Raw genomic sequence first — 15740 nt, 5'->3', positions numbered from 1 at the left:
CTTCGTCCTTTTCCACGCCACGTCATGTAAAAGCTAAAAGCTTGTACGCGTAGAAATCATACCTATTTACTTTGATTCAATTCGATTACCCTAATCTGCCGAAATTATTGCGACCACCGCGTATCAGCGGGTTGCCTACAAGGGCCGTTTTCTAATTTCTGATAACGTCGCTTTTGAGCTCGGTACTTAAAGTCCTCGAAATCGAGGAAACGTGTCAACTTATCACGTTTCACGCTACGCACGAGAAGTTCAACTACCCCCTCTAGGTACGAGATTAATGTCCGATTTGACTGGCAAAGTTTCGGTTAAGAAGAGCTACCGAGATGCCGAAATGCTCCTTCGGGCAGCACCGACGTTCCCGTAACATAATCTGGGGTTTCCGTGGTTCTTGGATTGTCGACACGGTGTTAACGATATTTCTTTCACCGGATTTCGAGCATGATATATCATCTGTACAAGTGTACGCGACCTTAGAATTAGCGAAACGTAAATGAATGGAGTAATAGTCGAGAGTCGCTTCTTTTCCACAAGGGTTATACGAGTTCCGTGTTAATCATATTTTATCTCCTATAACCACGTCGAGTTAATATTTAGTCGATTATTAATTGATTCATCGGTGTGAAAATATATGCATATAGGGAGGCGTGATGGTAGAATTTATACGGTTCGGTTAACAACGATCCCCCCATGGAATCTATAACAGGCTTCCATGGGGCGAATAGATATAACGGATTACATACGTCGAGTATTATTTTTCCCTAGATTCTTTTTTTTCTTCCACCTTCTATTCGAGAGATTAATATTCCACGAGGGACTCGTCATTAAGGAATGTTTCGGTATGGAGTCTGCGCCTCTGAGCAAAGTTCCCGTACACGTTACGATGCGCGGGGCAGAATTTAGAGATTTTCCAGTAATTCCCTATCTACGGATTATGCGCGTTAAGAGATAAGAGACCAGCTCCGAGCCTCTAGGGAAAGGGTTGCAGAAACGCAGAGTCTAAGCTAGTCGAGTGCTTCCAAGACCTTAACGGAGGTTCACCTCGAGACGGATCCCGAGAGCAAGGCCGAGTAATGATTCACAACCATTCTAGATGTATGGGCAGACATGCGGCCTCCGTACACTTTGGCGTCGCAAATCGTGCCAACGATTACCCATTTAACGTCCATTGAATCTGCAAAACGAGCCTACACTCACCCCTTCCAAAAATCGTTTTATAATTCGCTGCAGGAAGAAGAGCCAATGGAAAATCTCTTTAGCGAGATTCTCACCAGACACGAATGACGAATCCAAAGCGTACGGATCACATCTCATGAGACCCCATTGAAAACTTAACTGAAAACCACCCTACCTCTACGGAGTGCGTTTTAACGACAACCACGGCGCCTTAGGCACCCACGTACAAAAATGGTAACAATCTTATACCGACCCTAAGAATATTCACAGGCAAAACTTAGCCTATTTTACGAGCTACGAGTGACCACCGAGCGATCCCTGTCGCAGGAAATAAATCCGCCGCTCTGCCGGAAATTCCCCCAAATTTACCTGCAATTTATGGAAGGGCGGTAATTACACTCCTCGATCCGTGCGACAGGATCCCCTCGCGAGATCCTCCCCGACGAATTAATTATTATCGACTTAGCGCTGAAAGGGCAGCTTAAATGCGATCGAGTTACGAAAGAACTCCTCCTCGAAGCTATCCACAGCTGCGCGTACCGCTCTTACCTCGTTAAGTGTTCGATCGGTATTAATAATTAATAGGAAGGCGCGCCTACATCGCGTATGCGTAATAATATTTATATATGCGTTAAAACGTTAGTTGGAATACTGGTAGATGATTGAGTCCGAGCTGACGACGGTCCAGTTTACTTTACACGAATCCAAGTAAACGATCGATTAGGCACGTGCGAAATTATTACCGAAGACGGTGGCGGGTCCACGGGTTACGTTTGATGATCGATCTCGCTGCTAATTAATATCCCGGAACGCATATCCCTATTTCGAGTCAGCCTCCGAAATGGAGTCGCCACTTCCCTGCGTAACTCCGCGTCAAGTGCACTTGTTACAAACGTCGAGGCGCGACGATTGGGAATCATTTTAGCGTAAGTTGCACGGTTATGGTCTGACGTAAACGTAGCGTAGAAAGGGCTTCGATTCGTCGAGTAATCGTCGGTGTTAAATTCGAGATGTAAAGCGAACTACATCGCCTTTACGGTCTTTCGGCGTCACTCCCGAGCGGGGGGGTGAGCCCTTGGTAGCAGTCAGTACTCCTCTTCGTCCTCTTCGAAGTCATCTTCACCTAAAATGCTGAAAATCGATTCGGTTTTAATGCCTCCACCCAATGGCACCCCTAGCTACGTGCAGGAACTACTTCGAGATTCGAACGAGGACGTGCCGTGAAAACAAGAAATGGCAATTAATGATTCAGTGGTAGATCTAACGAATAAATGATTTAATAATTTATAATTCTTCAATAAGGAGGAACCAAAGCGTGCAGGTAACTCAATTGAAAAAAATTCATGGGCGGAGTTGTGACGTGCCAGATCTACTTTGAGGGAGTAGTCAAGGTTCCAGTGGAGTCGGACACGGTTAGAGGGATTCGATGATGGGCCCGAAGTAATTCCATTAATTCGAGAGATCGAAAGGTCATCTAGCCACAGGGCACTGCATACATACACGTTACTTACTCTTCCTTCCGGCCGTACTTCTCCATCAGGTTCCTCCCCGATCCTCCGCAGGATTTGCCCACAGTTGGACAATACCAGTAGCAAAGGACCCCCAGAGAAACCGCGAACAAAACGATCGGCACCACCAGGGCCAGGACCAAGTGTCTCAGGTTTTCGTCCCAAGAGTACCTGGAAAGGATTAAAGACACGTCAGGAAATGTACCTTCCACCTTCGCTGCTAATTGTTCCCTGTACGGATAATGAATATTGTCCAGTGTTCCCTGTCCAGAAGGGACCGAGGGAGGGAATTCCCCAAGGCTTAGGAAGCGATCGATGGTCACGTAGAGAGTAGTCATTATCCCTGGAGAAAATCGATACGCGCAATTGGGGTCGAACACGTTAGAGCTACCAGGTAGCTTGGTACCTCACCTGGCAACCACGGTTTCCGGATGCGTCCTGCTGAAGTAACAGGGGAAGATCTTCCCCATGTTCCCGCGGCCATACTTCTTGGCGAAAACGGAGCAGTTCACCCCCGGAGGATAGCCACAGCCCTCGGTGTTGACGAAGAACTTGGTATCAGCCACGTCCCACGAAGTGGAGCCAAGTGGCTTCGTGACGAACTCCTCGTAGGCAACCCTGGAATAATTTACCCTGATCTGGTGGCAGCGAAGCGCGGCGCTGGTGCACCCTAGAATGCAGGAGTGGAGAGCAAGGTGCATTAATTAAGGCACCCCCGAAATGCCGCTTGAACGGTGTAAGCAGTTTCAAGGATTTGCACATCTCATCTCAGTGCCCATCAACCAACCTTCCCTGCAGCTGGACCAGGAGCAGTTCTTGAGTCCCTCGGCGTAGACGTGTTCGGTGGTGACACAGGCGACCGGGTGCGGGGAGAAGTCGGCCAGGATGGTGGAAATCGCCGGCTCCACGACGAAGGGGATCAGGAAGAGGAAGGCGAAGACGGCGAGGATGGCGGTGGTGCCCAGACACAAGGACGTGTAGAACTTGGCCTTCTCCACCAGCGAGGCCACCTCGACAACTGGCAAGACACCGCCAGCAGTGCTTGACTTGACCTCGCCCTCCTGGGCTCCCATGATCACCGTGCCCTCGTCGGAGTCAATGATGGGGCCGTACCGAGGAGTCCGAGGACCCCTGACAGTTCCAAAGTTCCAAACTTCCAGGCAATTCCGACCAACCGCAACCTCCGTCTCCCCTGCTTACAGATCCGCGAGGACCCTCAGATCATCGCGGATCATCATCCAAAATCCCCAACACCGGAGAGGTCCCTGCCCGGGTCAGCCTCCTCGATCCAAGGACGACCCTCAGTCAAGGGAAGATCTTCCCTGGTCGATCATTACGTGCCTTCGCTATCGCGTTGGGATGTTCCTCTCCCGCTGGCGTGATTTCTAGCTAATCGTATGCGTTACAATATGGCCGGTGTATCAAAGAGACGTCAAAGGCCTGCGAGCGGCCAATGACGCGAGTTTTACGAGCTGGGGTGACGGGGCGAGAGAAAGAGCGATATATCGTAGGTGCGTGTCTATGCAAAATACGCTGGACCGTGTCCTGGTTTGGATGCCAGTTCGCTCGTGCGCCGATCCTTGGGAATCGCTCGCGAGTCCTTCCCCATCGGCATCCTCGACGAGCGCGAGACCTCGGTTCCCTGCAAGCGCTTTTTTTTATCCTCGAATGTGCGGGCAGTGCGATCAGAAAAATCTCCTCCTTGCAGTGGTTGTGTATTGTATATAAGAATTGTATGCCACGCGTTCCCCCCCTCCCCACACCTCAGTAGTGCCCGCGTAGGGAGAATATCGACTGACGTGCCGGACTCTCCTCCAGGAGGGGAATGCCTGAAACAGAAAACCAAAGGGCCTTGAGTTTGCGCTTTCGCTGGCTACCAGGATCTACCGATCCTCCTGCACATCCGCGATCACGGGGGAATGTGGGAAAATTAGGTGACAGGTAAACTTTCAAGAGCATGTACAGAAGGAACCCTGATGAACGTTGGGTTCCCTTAACGAGGCTCCAGGGAAGGACCTCACCAGTGGCATCAGGATCCATCGACTTTGCAAAAACTTTGCAACGATCTCTTGAAGATCGGCCTTGAAAACGTGACGGCTAGGAAGGGCCTTCGGGAGAGATCGAAGATTCGATGATGGAACCTTTCTGGAAAGGGTCCTGGCAAAGAAAAGCGGATCCTGCGCACAAGGGTGCCCCTTTGTTCGAAATTCCATTATCCCTGGGGAGAATTCCCTAGGAGAGGAATATGGGGGAAAAGGAGGAAATGGCTGATTTATCGAGGTCACGAAGGAGCCATGAACGGACTCTTACGTGACGGATCTCAGAGCGCCATGATGGAGTCTCCTCCCCCAGCATCCCCGAGGTTGCCGGAAGCGCTCTTCTCGATATTGACCAGGGCACCCGGGGAGCCCTTGAACCTCATCTTGGCGTCGTCGCCGACGACGACGGTACGCTGGCAGAGGATGAGCGTCAGACAGCTGACGACGAAGAGGACGCTGGGCAGTATGAAGGCGATCAGGAACTCCTTGTAGGTGGTCTCCAAGTCGAACCTGGACACCACGACTCCGGTGTTGCTCTCGGCGTAGAAACAGGGGAACCTGGCCCTGGCGTTGTGGTCCGTGCCGTCCTTCCCGTAGGAGTGGAGGAACTCCTTGCACTCGTCCTTCAAGGTGTTGACGCACCCCTCGAGGTTGATCATGAGTCTGCTCTCGTTCGCGATGATGAGGTCCTGCTCGGGCGGGGCCACGGTCCTGGTCTCGTCCAAGGGCTTCGCCACGTAGAGGTTCAGGTAGGTGAGGTAGGTGAAGTTCGTCAGGTCGGTGAGGACGTTCTTCTCGAGGACGGAGCCGTTGATGCAGTCCTCCGCCTCGACCCCCAGGCTGGTGTTGTAGATGCCGTAGCAGGAGGCCATCATCACGTCCCCGCGGTCCTCGTTCCAGATCTCCTTTTCCGTCTCCACGTCGATGGCTCGCTCGCACTGGCTCAGGTACACCTTGTCCCCGCTCAGGAGGATCACGTTCTTGTTCCTGGTGGGGATGTCGACGCAGCGCCGGTCGCAGTTGTAGGGGGTCCGGATCTTCTCGCAGGTGCCGCGGTTGCAGTTGAACAGCCCGTCTATGTCTATGCAGGTGATCTTGCCGCGTCTACCGGAGCACTTGAGGGGCGGGTCCGTGTCCCTGAAGACGCACTCGAAGGCGTCGGTGATGTTGATGCACTCCCCGGCCGTGCAGTTGAAGGTGCCGGTCAGGTTGCGGCAGTCGTCGGCGATGCACCGGGACTTCTTCGCGTTCTCCTGGTCGATGCCGTAGCAGGTCTTGTTGGCGGTGTTGGTGCAGTTCGCCAGGAGGATCGTGCTGCCGTTTCGGCGCAGGTTCACGTAGATCTGCAGGCAGGGTCCGGTGGACTTGGACAGGCACCACTCACCGCAGCTGCCCCAGTCGCAGACGTCCACGTTGACCGCCCTGGTGGTGGTGCACATGACGGGCACCTCGCTGATGCCCGACTGGAAGGCGCGCGTGCTGGGCATATAGATGGCCACCGTCAGGTAGACCAGCGCCACCGACGACAGCACCGCCGTCATCTGGCAGATGCAGATCGTCCCGCATATCTTGCCGTCCTGCGGCGGTATCACCAGATCCTCCACCGGTACCTGCTTCGGCATGGTCGCCGCGAGACTCGCTCGGTCGGACCTAGGGTACGCACCCCGAACTGACGACGACCCCGGCTCACATCTTCGGGACACCCCCGAGCGCGGAACGGCCTTTTCGCCACAGGACGAGTCCAACCCTCCGGTACGACCCCTTAGGCCCGAGCCCGAGAGACGACCGTACGCGGAAGCCGAGCGACCTGCGCGCGCAATGGGCCACCCTATGCGCGCGCACCCTCGCGGCCGACCCGCTCGATAAGCCAAGGAGACCAGCCTTGCCGCAGTGACGTCACCGACGAGCCCTCCTCCCCCCTGGGGAGAGCAACTCCAGGGTCCCGTCAAAGAGAGACGAACGTATTTTCCTTCATCGAGCTTTCCTTTAAAATTCAACGTGTTCCAGGACTCCGAATTAGTCCAAGTCCAATTTAGTCGCGTCGCGAACGAGGAGTTTCATATAATTATGGGGGCGAAAGAAAGGGTTCCTTCTTTCAGGAATATGGAATTTTTTTTCACGGCATGGTTTTTCTGAGCCCTTGGAATCACGATGGAAAAAAATGGACCCCATCCGAAGACCTCTCGGGTCCCGGAAAAAGTGGAGTCGGCGCCTTTGCGCGTGGCGCTCCCGAGCTGCGGCGTTGCCGCCTACTCGGGGGCCCCGCCCAATCGGATGCCCCAATTCCCCACGCACCGGACCACGTGACTCCGCTACGGGGGAGCATCCCATTGACGCCGAGCCCGAATAACTGGGTCAAAGGTTACGCCGAGCTCGGTCGTCCCTACGACCGGTCCTTCCCGTTCTCCACGCGTCTGCGGTTCCCCCAGGACCTCCTGGACCTTCTCTGCCCAACTTCCTTGCGAGACTTCGGCAATCGGGAAGTGCAAATAGGGGGAAACTAAGTAATAGGAAAAGTTGCCGGACTCGCCGATTAATGGCGATTCCAGGTCCGATTGAAGTGCCGCCCCATGGGGCATTGGACCCCATGTTCGACTATCGTCGGGCTGGTACGGGTTAAAAATTACGACGACGAGGCTTTTATGGGTATCGACCCCCTGCCAAGTAGAATAGCTCCGACTCGAGCTGGAGATAGGAGGAAACGGTTTCGAGGATCGACAGTCATGATGGCTATTTATGAGCACTGGTTGCCGCTCGATGTGCGGTAAAGATACCTCGGTTGGCTGGAAATAGCGGCCTATCGAGGCTCTGCATTTCCGGAAAATCGAGGCCGACATGGCACGGACGTTCGCGCCGATTTCCTCCCATTGGTCGACCTTATCGGCCCTATCAAGGTGTACAGTATCGCTTTATCAATTGTTGTAAAAAAAAAAAATATACGCGAAACGACGTCGGACGTGGTCGATGAGTCTCGTCGGCGCCTTTTTCCCACGATGGAAACTCTTAGCCTAGAAATCTATCGGCGCTCTCTTTCATCGCTCCTCGATCGATCGCCCCTCCATTAATGAGCAGAAAGGCGACGTCGCCGGGAAACGATTTCACGCCGAATTGCACCTCGTGCTCCGACTTCCCGTAAAATCATGAATAATCCACGCTGCGCTGCCGAACTGGGTCACGGCGAGGTGACCGTCGAGGGGATTGTAAAGTTTTATGCGGACACTGTTTCTTTTAATACGTTCCAGGGAGGCCTCGATGCCCCCGATGCACCTGCTGCACCTGCTGCACCGCTGCAGCCGGGCTGCAACTCGCCGATTGCAGCGGGAGCGTTCGATCGGCGTTTCTCGACCTCCAGATCGATCCTTCATGGGGATGGGGTAATGCGTCGATACGGCAAATTATGTCGTCGCGGCGCCCGATGCGATTCGATGGGGAAGCTCGTCGTATGTGATAAAGCTCGGCATATTTAGCACGTAACGCAGCTTTTATCGAGCGATCCTCTCAGACGGGGTGGCGCCGCATTCGTGCCACTTTATGGCACGCGTGCCCTCCCAATATCGAATATTCTTCACGGAAAACCTCCACACACCCCTCCATATGGCTGCACTCAAGAATTGGGGCAGTCACCCTTGGTATCGATTCATATTAAATTTTTGCGACTTTCGAGGCAATCGTACTCTGGAGTCCTCCCTTAGACGCCTTTCGGGGGGATGCAAGCGCCGATCTTTTATTTAATTCCGATTTCGAGGGTTAGAGAGGAATTCCTCGGGGGTGATTTTTCTTATTCTGGGGAAGGGACAATTCGGACGGGGAATAAATTATTAAGGTGTACATCGGCTCGATCCAGCACTGAATCGAGTATCGATTATCCGTTTACTGAAACAGGGGTTGCGTCAAACGCGGAGAAAAGTTGCCCATTCGGACGGTTTTTTCCCCTGAATTATTCAGGCTCAGGTGATCGATTCCCAGGTGAGGGAACGAGTGCTTTTGCTGGGCGCGTTATTTCCATCGCAGGCTCAGAAATATCGCCCAGGAGGTAAGTTCTCTAAGTGCTCGGTTTTACCGGCAATTCTTCTCCTGGTTCATCCTTCGCCGCGCGGGGATCTCCTTTGCCCCGCGAATCTAAATTATTCACCGAATAATTGGGTTAATTTGTTGAGAAATGGAAGTCCTGGCTTTAAGCACCTCGTTTTCTACAATGTATGCATTTTTGGCAGCGGTCTTGTATTGATTGGTACCGAGTAATGTTTCGCAACTACGAGCGCGTCCGCTCCAGATTTCACCCCCGGAAATACACATTTCTTGGGAATTTCGGTTGCCTCGAAACGATAAGTTGTGCAAGTCGGGGAAGAATTATCATTTCCGTTTTATTAGGATCCCATCGATGGCCAGCTCGAGCGGGAAACGAGTCCACGTTTCCTTGATGCAGCCTTGAAGAGCTGACGGAGCGGAAAACTGATCGACGGATTACTACCGGGCTATCACTTATGCTTGATTTATCGCGCTCCAGATATTCCGGGGAATTTCTCTATAATTACGGTACTTTAAGCGAGGAATCAACGGAGTCGAGAATCGTTGTCTAGAACGAAGACAGATGTACCGCAGGGGCCGGAATCATCCCCTAAATGCTCTCCTCGCTATAATCACGATGCTGCACGGTTCCCTCGGGAGAATCCTCGAATGCACCACCCCTGAATCTCGAATCCCGAACTCGATCGCAACAATCGATAGATGTTTCGTTAATCCTTCCAAAAACGACCCTTATTAAAATTCGAGGTCTTCAGTACACAGAGAAAAATGAGACGCAATGGTTATCAGGGTGAGCAGCACTCAAGGGATGAAAATAGTTGCAAAGGTCTAGACAAGGAACAAAATAAGGACACAGGAATCGCAAAATTGACGGACCTCGATCCTAGATATAAAAAACACCCTCGACTCAATTTTCACAAATTCTTCTTGGAAGAAATTTCACAGTTTCTCCATCGAGGTCTCGCAACGTCGAGAGGTTCACCCCGTTTTCCGGATAAATTTCCGCAACAAAGGGGCAGCGCGTATTCTTAATTATTTTTCTTATTAACAGGTAACTTAATGACGTATGGCACGTGTTTACGGCAGCTGCAGACTGTCACTCTCACAAAGTAAATACAGGTGCACTTCGGGTACCAAGGAGTCACCTTTTGAATTGCAGTCTCCCTTGAATTAAAGTCCTGGAAAATTCCTCCAGGATAATCGCCGGTCGCTCCGTTTTTCCGATCGCAAGACAAATGACGGTAACTAATGACCACCTGTCGAGAGGACAGGCTATTGTTTACACGAGTGTGTGGGACATCCGCATGCGACAGAGCGGACTGACAGCTCGGGGGAGAAAGGAGCTTTTCCGCTGCGGTTTTCGCGAGGCGAGCTTTCGACGTCGCCGAACCGAAGAAAAAGAGGTCTAAAAAGGGGAGGACGGTACTCACTCTGATTTGGCGGCTGGTCCTCGGAGTTCCTCGCGGAAAAAGCTCGCTTTCCGCAGTCGAGCTTTCGGAAGAGAAACAAATATGGCGGCCTCCTGGAGCGGCACTAGCTCCACCTCGGGGTTGCCGTATCGTACCGGGGAAATCAATACCCTGTAACGCCAGTACCAGCGCGATACTTGCCACCACGTTGGCGTTCCCTCCTCGAGGTCGCTATTGATGGAAAAACCAAGCTAGTAGGGAATCGGGAAATCGAATTCCAGGATTTCCTGATTCCCCGTTAAACTCGGACCCCTCTATAACAACTTCGTCGGGAGACTCCTTGTTTGCTGCCCGCAAACGGCCGATATGAGTTCCATTCTACAGGAACCTGAAAAAAAATCCAGATATGGATACGTCCCTATCGTTGAGATTGCGCTATGGTATATAATTAAATCTCCTCCCGAAGGAATTATTATATTTCTTCTCGATCGCACTTTTTGCCCGAGGGCGTCGGGATTTCAATTTCCTGCGAATGTTCAACCCGGTAGAAAGAAATTCGAACGCACCGGGGATTATTGCTCGGTGTTCGAAATTTGGAGATTGCCAACCGGTGGAAAAGTGTATCGAAAGAGGGGTGATTAATATCGGTAAACCCCGGAGCGATTGGCCGGAGTGGCTTTCCGCGATCCGGAAGCCGATCCTCTTTGCGGGCATAAATGCGGAAAGGCGCATGTGCATGTCACCGCCACGAATGGAGAGCTATTCCCGATATTACCAATATAACCCCGATACAAAAGCACCCTGGAGAGATATTGCCACGTTCCACGTCTCTAGGCCTGACTGCTCCCTCTCATTTCGAGATTTGCAGCTCCGTGGAAATGAATGCCGGAAGTTCGGCGCTCGCTACGAAATACGACCCGCGTGGAAATCTCAAAATGAAAAGTACGGACGCCTCCGTCACTCCCATAGACGGATATTCTCGGCATGGAGAACCAGTCATCCATGGGAATCTAAGTAGCGAAGCGAGGAAAGAAATAGAAAACCTCCATACCGCTCGTCCCACATCGAAGAACATAATTACACATTTTTAGGCGCGGCATAATTCCCAAAAAATCCTAAATAAATTCCATGATACATTAAATCGTGACGATATTAACATGGCGAGAATCCACGGTGAGCAGCCCTTCATGTCACCTGTCCAACCTCGAAGAAAATTATTTTTACACATTTTTAGGCGAGGCATAACTGCCCAAAAAATCGCCAATAAATTCCATGATATATTAGTACAAATCGTGACTATATCGGTGTGGAAATGCCACGGTTATTTAGGAATGGACAGAATGGAAAGGAAGAGCGGTCCGTGGCGAGGACAGGGTAATTCGAGTCATACATTCTGTACATGCCAGAAATTCGACCGATGCTTACTTGAAGCATCGCCGGAACGCAGGGCGAGGTGCGGCGCGGATTCCGGAATAACATATCTAGCGTTTCCGCATCCGTGGGGACGAGGACGTCGAATGAGTGGCGTTATTTGCATCGGGCCCCAGAAAAAAGCGCAGGCGTCGATCGGCCTGTAAAAGAACGAAATTCGAGCCAGCGGATGGCAGGGCGTAATTGATGGCAGAACCCTAGGCGCCATTTGCACGTGACACACGGATATCAGTAATCCGTAGAATGTAGGCGAGTATACCGAGGCGAGGCATTTGGCCCACATTTTGGTTGACTGGCTCGCAGCCAATATCCTCGTGCCTACCCCAGGCTTCGGGAACGGCCCCAGAAATTGCTAAGGTCAATCTCTCCCTCTCACAAAACCCCGTTCCCCATTGTTACCCCTGCGCGAGCACTTCTCGACAAAGCAAAGAACCTAGGACAATGGGCAAGTGTCGCCTTGGGCCCGGCGAGCTCGCAAAGTAGGACTCCGGTGCGTCCCCACCTGGAAATCCTCGAAAAAGGATGAAACGCCCCTTTGCGACCGAGGGGAATGGAAGTCGCTCCCCTCCTGGAACGGGCACTTCGATTTCGGGGAGGAAATTATTTTTCCCACCCCTCTAATTTATTACCATTCATTTTTCGACTCGTGATCTTCCTGCGCGGCTGGGAAGAATCCCAGAAGTTTTTTTCCCCTGAAATTGGCCGGATCATCGCAACCTTACGGCAGAGTTTCTCAGGGGAACGGAAAGGACTCTGGTGCTCCACCACCTGGAAATCCTTGGAGAAGATCGAATGTCCTTTTGCGACCAAGTCGAAGGGAGTGGAGTTACCTTCTATTGCACGAATAGGTACTCCGTGTTCGGGTGAGGATCATTGTTGGTTCTCCGCCGATTTTTCATCCGATTGTTTTGCGTGCAAATACCGTCGGCTGTGTGGAAAGAGTTGTGGAAATGGTGAGGGTCGATCTCGCCGTTTTGCAAGTACCGCCATTGCAACTCCGCGAAAGCACTTTTCGGGAAAGCGCAATGCCTCGGCCTGGGACAATGGGCAAGTGTCGCTTTGAACGCAAGCGAGCTCACAGAGAGAGAGAGAGATTCGACGGTGTCGAAACGTGGGGAGAAACCCTGGAAGCGAATTCGACGCTCGCGAGATTTCACCCCCGAAAGTCGGAGATACGACCAGGGGTTGATCCCTGCACAGGGGGGCTCAAAATTGCCGGGTTTCTTCTGAGCGGCGTAATCCTCGTGAATGTCCTCCTCGAAGGTCTCTTTCGACTTTCGTTCGACGTGTACCTCCCTTCTTCTCGTCCCGAAATAGCTGAAACCATTTTTTTTTATTCCCCGATATTCAATCGATCCGACGAGTCGACGGTGGTTATTGAAGAAAATTTCCTAAAAAATGTCCTGCATTGTAAAGGAATCGATTATGCCAATTGAAACCAGTCGCAGGAATTAAAAGTGACCTAATATTGTTCCTAAACGGTTAATTCGTAGCCTGAATTGCGCGTATTTGGAGCATCGCTTTGTCCGCGGTGCATTTTCTTTGCAACTCCACCCCGCGGAGGCAATCTCGTATTATTTCGTCGACAGTTAATTTCCCTGCAAAGGCACACCCGTTTGCCCAGCAGCGTCGTACTTCTTAGGAAGTTCCTTCCATCCCGTATTTACCGTACAATGAACAACCTCGAACAAAGGCGAGGTAGGAAACGGAAAAGTCGCGATTTGCAATTAACTCCGAAGTGGACCTTCGTACTTGGGACTGCACTTCCGTTCACTTAACATTAATGAACCTTAAATTTTGCACCTACCACGTCAAAGGAAGAGACCGATTAAAACCCAAAAGTATCAACGTAGTCGCAAAATCTGAATATCTAATGATTTAATTGGAATAAAATGCGACGAGAAATGCAATTAAGGTAATCTCGAGTATCTGATTTCTGGATCTGTGGGAAGTGCTCTCGGAAATGCAGCATCTACCACTGTAAAAAATGATTAAAAATTCAGTTTTCAGGGAACTCGTAAAGTCCCAATATCGAATAAAATAATCCGACTAAAACGCGGTGAAAACATGTAGCCAAGGCAATTTTGAGTATCTGATTTCTGGACCCATGGGAGTGTCCTCGGGAGCTCATCATCGAGAAGCTTTCGGGTCTCCTTGGGACACGTCAAACGTTTGATAGGCCTCTTCCGTTCAAGGGGTCCTCGAGATATTTCAGAATGTGTCTCCTTTACGGTCCGCAGACAACACTGGCCATATTCATTAGAGCCGACGAACCGAGAGCAGCACTTCACCAGTCCCGAAGAGTCCTCGACTCTGAATGTACCAAAGGCGAGGACCCGAGACTGGAGGTTCGTTACAACGTCGTTAGCCCTACGCCTCATCGATTTCTTCCGATCGACTTCTTCGCCCCTAAATATCCTCCCGTTCCGCCCCTTAACCGATCTCGGCCATCGAGGTCGGAAAAGCCCCGGAAACGGCGAAGAAGTTGAAAGCTCGCGAGCTTCCGGGACGCGGAGGGCATAATTCTCCGGCCCGTTTTCTCGGCTCGAAAAGTAAATCAGCAGGGAACCATGGAGCAAACACTCAGGAGAGAGTAACGTCTTCAAGTTCGGCTGGCGGGAGTAAACAAGCCTTATTTTATCGCTTTTGGAAGTTGCATTCGATAGCAGAACGTTCGGCTGCGGAGACCCCCCAGAAATCGACTGCCAAATTTCGGAAGCCAAGCGTTCGGAAATTAATTCCCTGAAAATAGATTGGACAGTAAACGTAACGAATCTTTCATCCTTTCGACCTTTTAATTGGCAGAGAAACTGTACCGGGTAAATATGAAGAGGTTTCACCGAGGGAAATACATGTCGATCGGGCGTGGAAAGGTGGAGGATCAAACGCGCCGTAGTTTCCTAAACCTACGCACCGCTAATTACGTATAGAGGATTTTTTGACAACGTGTACAGAGTGGCTCCACTTTCGGGAGCTTACGCTTCTATCGCCCTTTAATGCGGTTTACTTCACCCTCTGTACAGCGATCGAGAGAAAAGCGTGGAAAAGTGAAAGCCCAGAGGAAGGGAAAATGACGAGCATCGTTTACGCGAATTGATACGAAAAAGAGAAAAAGATGTCGATGATTCCTTTGGTTCGTTGGCTTTTTAATACAGCGTTAGTCATTTCTCACGGGCTGAAATTTTTTTATTCCACTTCTGAGGAAGTGAGCTGAAAAATATCTGCAAAGTTAAACGCCCCGTACCCTCGGTATGAAAATCTGAAAACTTTGGAAAACACCCGAGAAAGACTCGAGGGAGTCTCCCCGTCACTGTCCTCGCGAGAGCGTTTACACGGGAGAAGATGAAAAGTTACCGAGCTAGTTCGCTGATCAGAGCTTTCTTGTGGTAATCGGTAACAGTTAAAAGCTCCCCTCACTTAATCTCCGGCGAAAGGAAGGATCCTTCGGCGTGTATCCTCGATAATTTCTACCTCCTCCGAGCCCTACGCAGGCGCCTCGTCAATTTTCCTGACCATGCCCTCGACTATTCTTTTCGAGATGAAAAACTTTCGAGTGGGCTTTTCGGCTCAATCGCCCTCTGATAAGCGATATCAGCCACTGCTCACAAATCGCTCATGACAGACGGACCTGACGTGAATTATCGAGCGCACGAATCCTTCGATACGAGCATCCTGGGGGTTCCTTTGGAGATCCGACAAGGTCCAGGACAATTTCCCGCCCCTAAATTCTCGAGATATAGGAAAGACGCAGAAGCTGTTATTCTCCAGTATCCGAGCAGTCGATAAATAATCCGCGATACCCAGACAGGAAGGAACATATGCCCATTCTGGACCATTTTATGTGTCAACTTCTCCCAGCATCCGCAGGATGATCCTGGGGCTCCCTTCGACCGCACAAGGATGTTCCACTCTATTCCTGCAACTATCTCCGTCGCCCAGGCACTCCATCCGTCTGCCCATAAACTTCCTCATTCCAATCCACAACAAGCCGATTACTAACGGCATTCGAGAGCCATTGTTACGCGAAACGACGTACTTCCCATGGAAGTTCGGGGAGCCCCGTCGAGGAAGTTTGCTTATCCCGCAACTTCCTCGATCGCGACTAAGGCGGGATCGCTCGAAGAGGTTGCAGATGAGGTCGGTCTAAAGTTGCG

General features: G+C 51.2%; 3 protein-coding genes across 3 annotated transcripts in view; 1 reads left to right on the top strand and 2 right to left on the bottom strand.

Moving 5' to 3' along the window:
• The window catches only part of LOC105699769 (UPF0769 protein C21orf59 homolog), a 57684-nt gene that overhangs the window by 19284 nt on the left and 22660 nt on the right, over positions 1 to 15740 (top strand). The gene's annotated exons all lie outside the window — the stretch shown is intronic.
• LOC105699770 (protein tipE) lies at positions 1459 to 3819 on the bottom strand. Its single transcript, XM_012425054.1, has 4 exons — positions 3469 to 3819; positions 3093 to 3351; positions 2685 to 2852; positions 1459 to 2304 (listed from the first exon to the last, which is right to left on the bottom strand). Exons 1-4 carry the CDS (start codon positions 3752 to 3754, stop codon positions 2259 to 2261), a joined length of 759 nt encoding a protein of 252 aa, XP_012280477.1. The 5' UTR covers positions 3755 to 3819; the 3' UTR covers positions 1459 to 2258.
• Positions 4431 to 6342, bottom strand: LOC105699767. The gene is made up of 2 exons (XM_012425051.2): positions 4992 to 6342; positions 4431 to 4510 (listed from the first exon to the last, which is right to left on the bottom strand). Exon 1 carries the CDS (start codon positions 6340 to 6342, stop codon positions 5002 to 5004), a length of 1341 nt encoding a protein of 446 aa, XP_012280474.1. The 3' UTR covers positions 4431 to 4510; positions 4992 to 5001.

This window comes from Orussus abietinus, unplaced genomic scaffold, assembly GCF_000612105.2.
Source record: "Orussus abietinus isolate OABI.00-Male unplaced genomic scaffold, Oabi_2.0 scaffold10, whole genome shotgun sequence".
Lineage (NCBI taxonomy): Eukaryota > Metazoa > Arthropoda > Insecta > Hymenoptera > Orussidae > Orussus > Orussus abietinus.
The sequence above is the reverse complement of the archived record's forward strand: the minus strand, read 5'-3'. Positions and strand labels throughout refer to the sequence as shown.

Bases quoted from the DNA above. Each gene is read 5' to 3' on its own strand.
- LOC105699767 (XM_012425051.2), bottom strand. From the start codon at position 6,342: ATGCCGAAGCAGGTACCGGTGGAGGATCTGGTGATACCGCCGCAGGAC.
- LOC105699770 (XM_012425054.1), bottom strand. From the start codon at position 3,754: ATGGGAGCCCAGGAGGGCGAGGTCAAGTCAAGCACTGCTGGCGGTGTC. The intron at 3,352-3,468 runs GTTGGTTGATGG...CCTGCATTCTAG, and splicing joins CTGGTCCAGCTGCAGGGAAG to GGTGCACCAGCGCCGCGCTT. The intron at 2,305-2,684 runs GTAAGTAACGTG...ATCGATTTTCAG, and splicing joins AAGTACGGCCGGAAGGAAGA to CATTTTAGGTGAAGATGACT.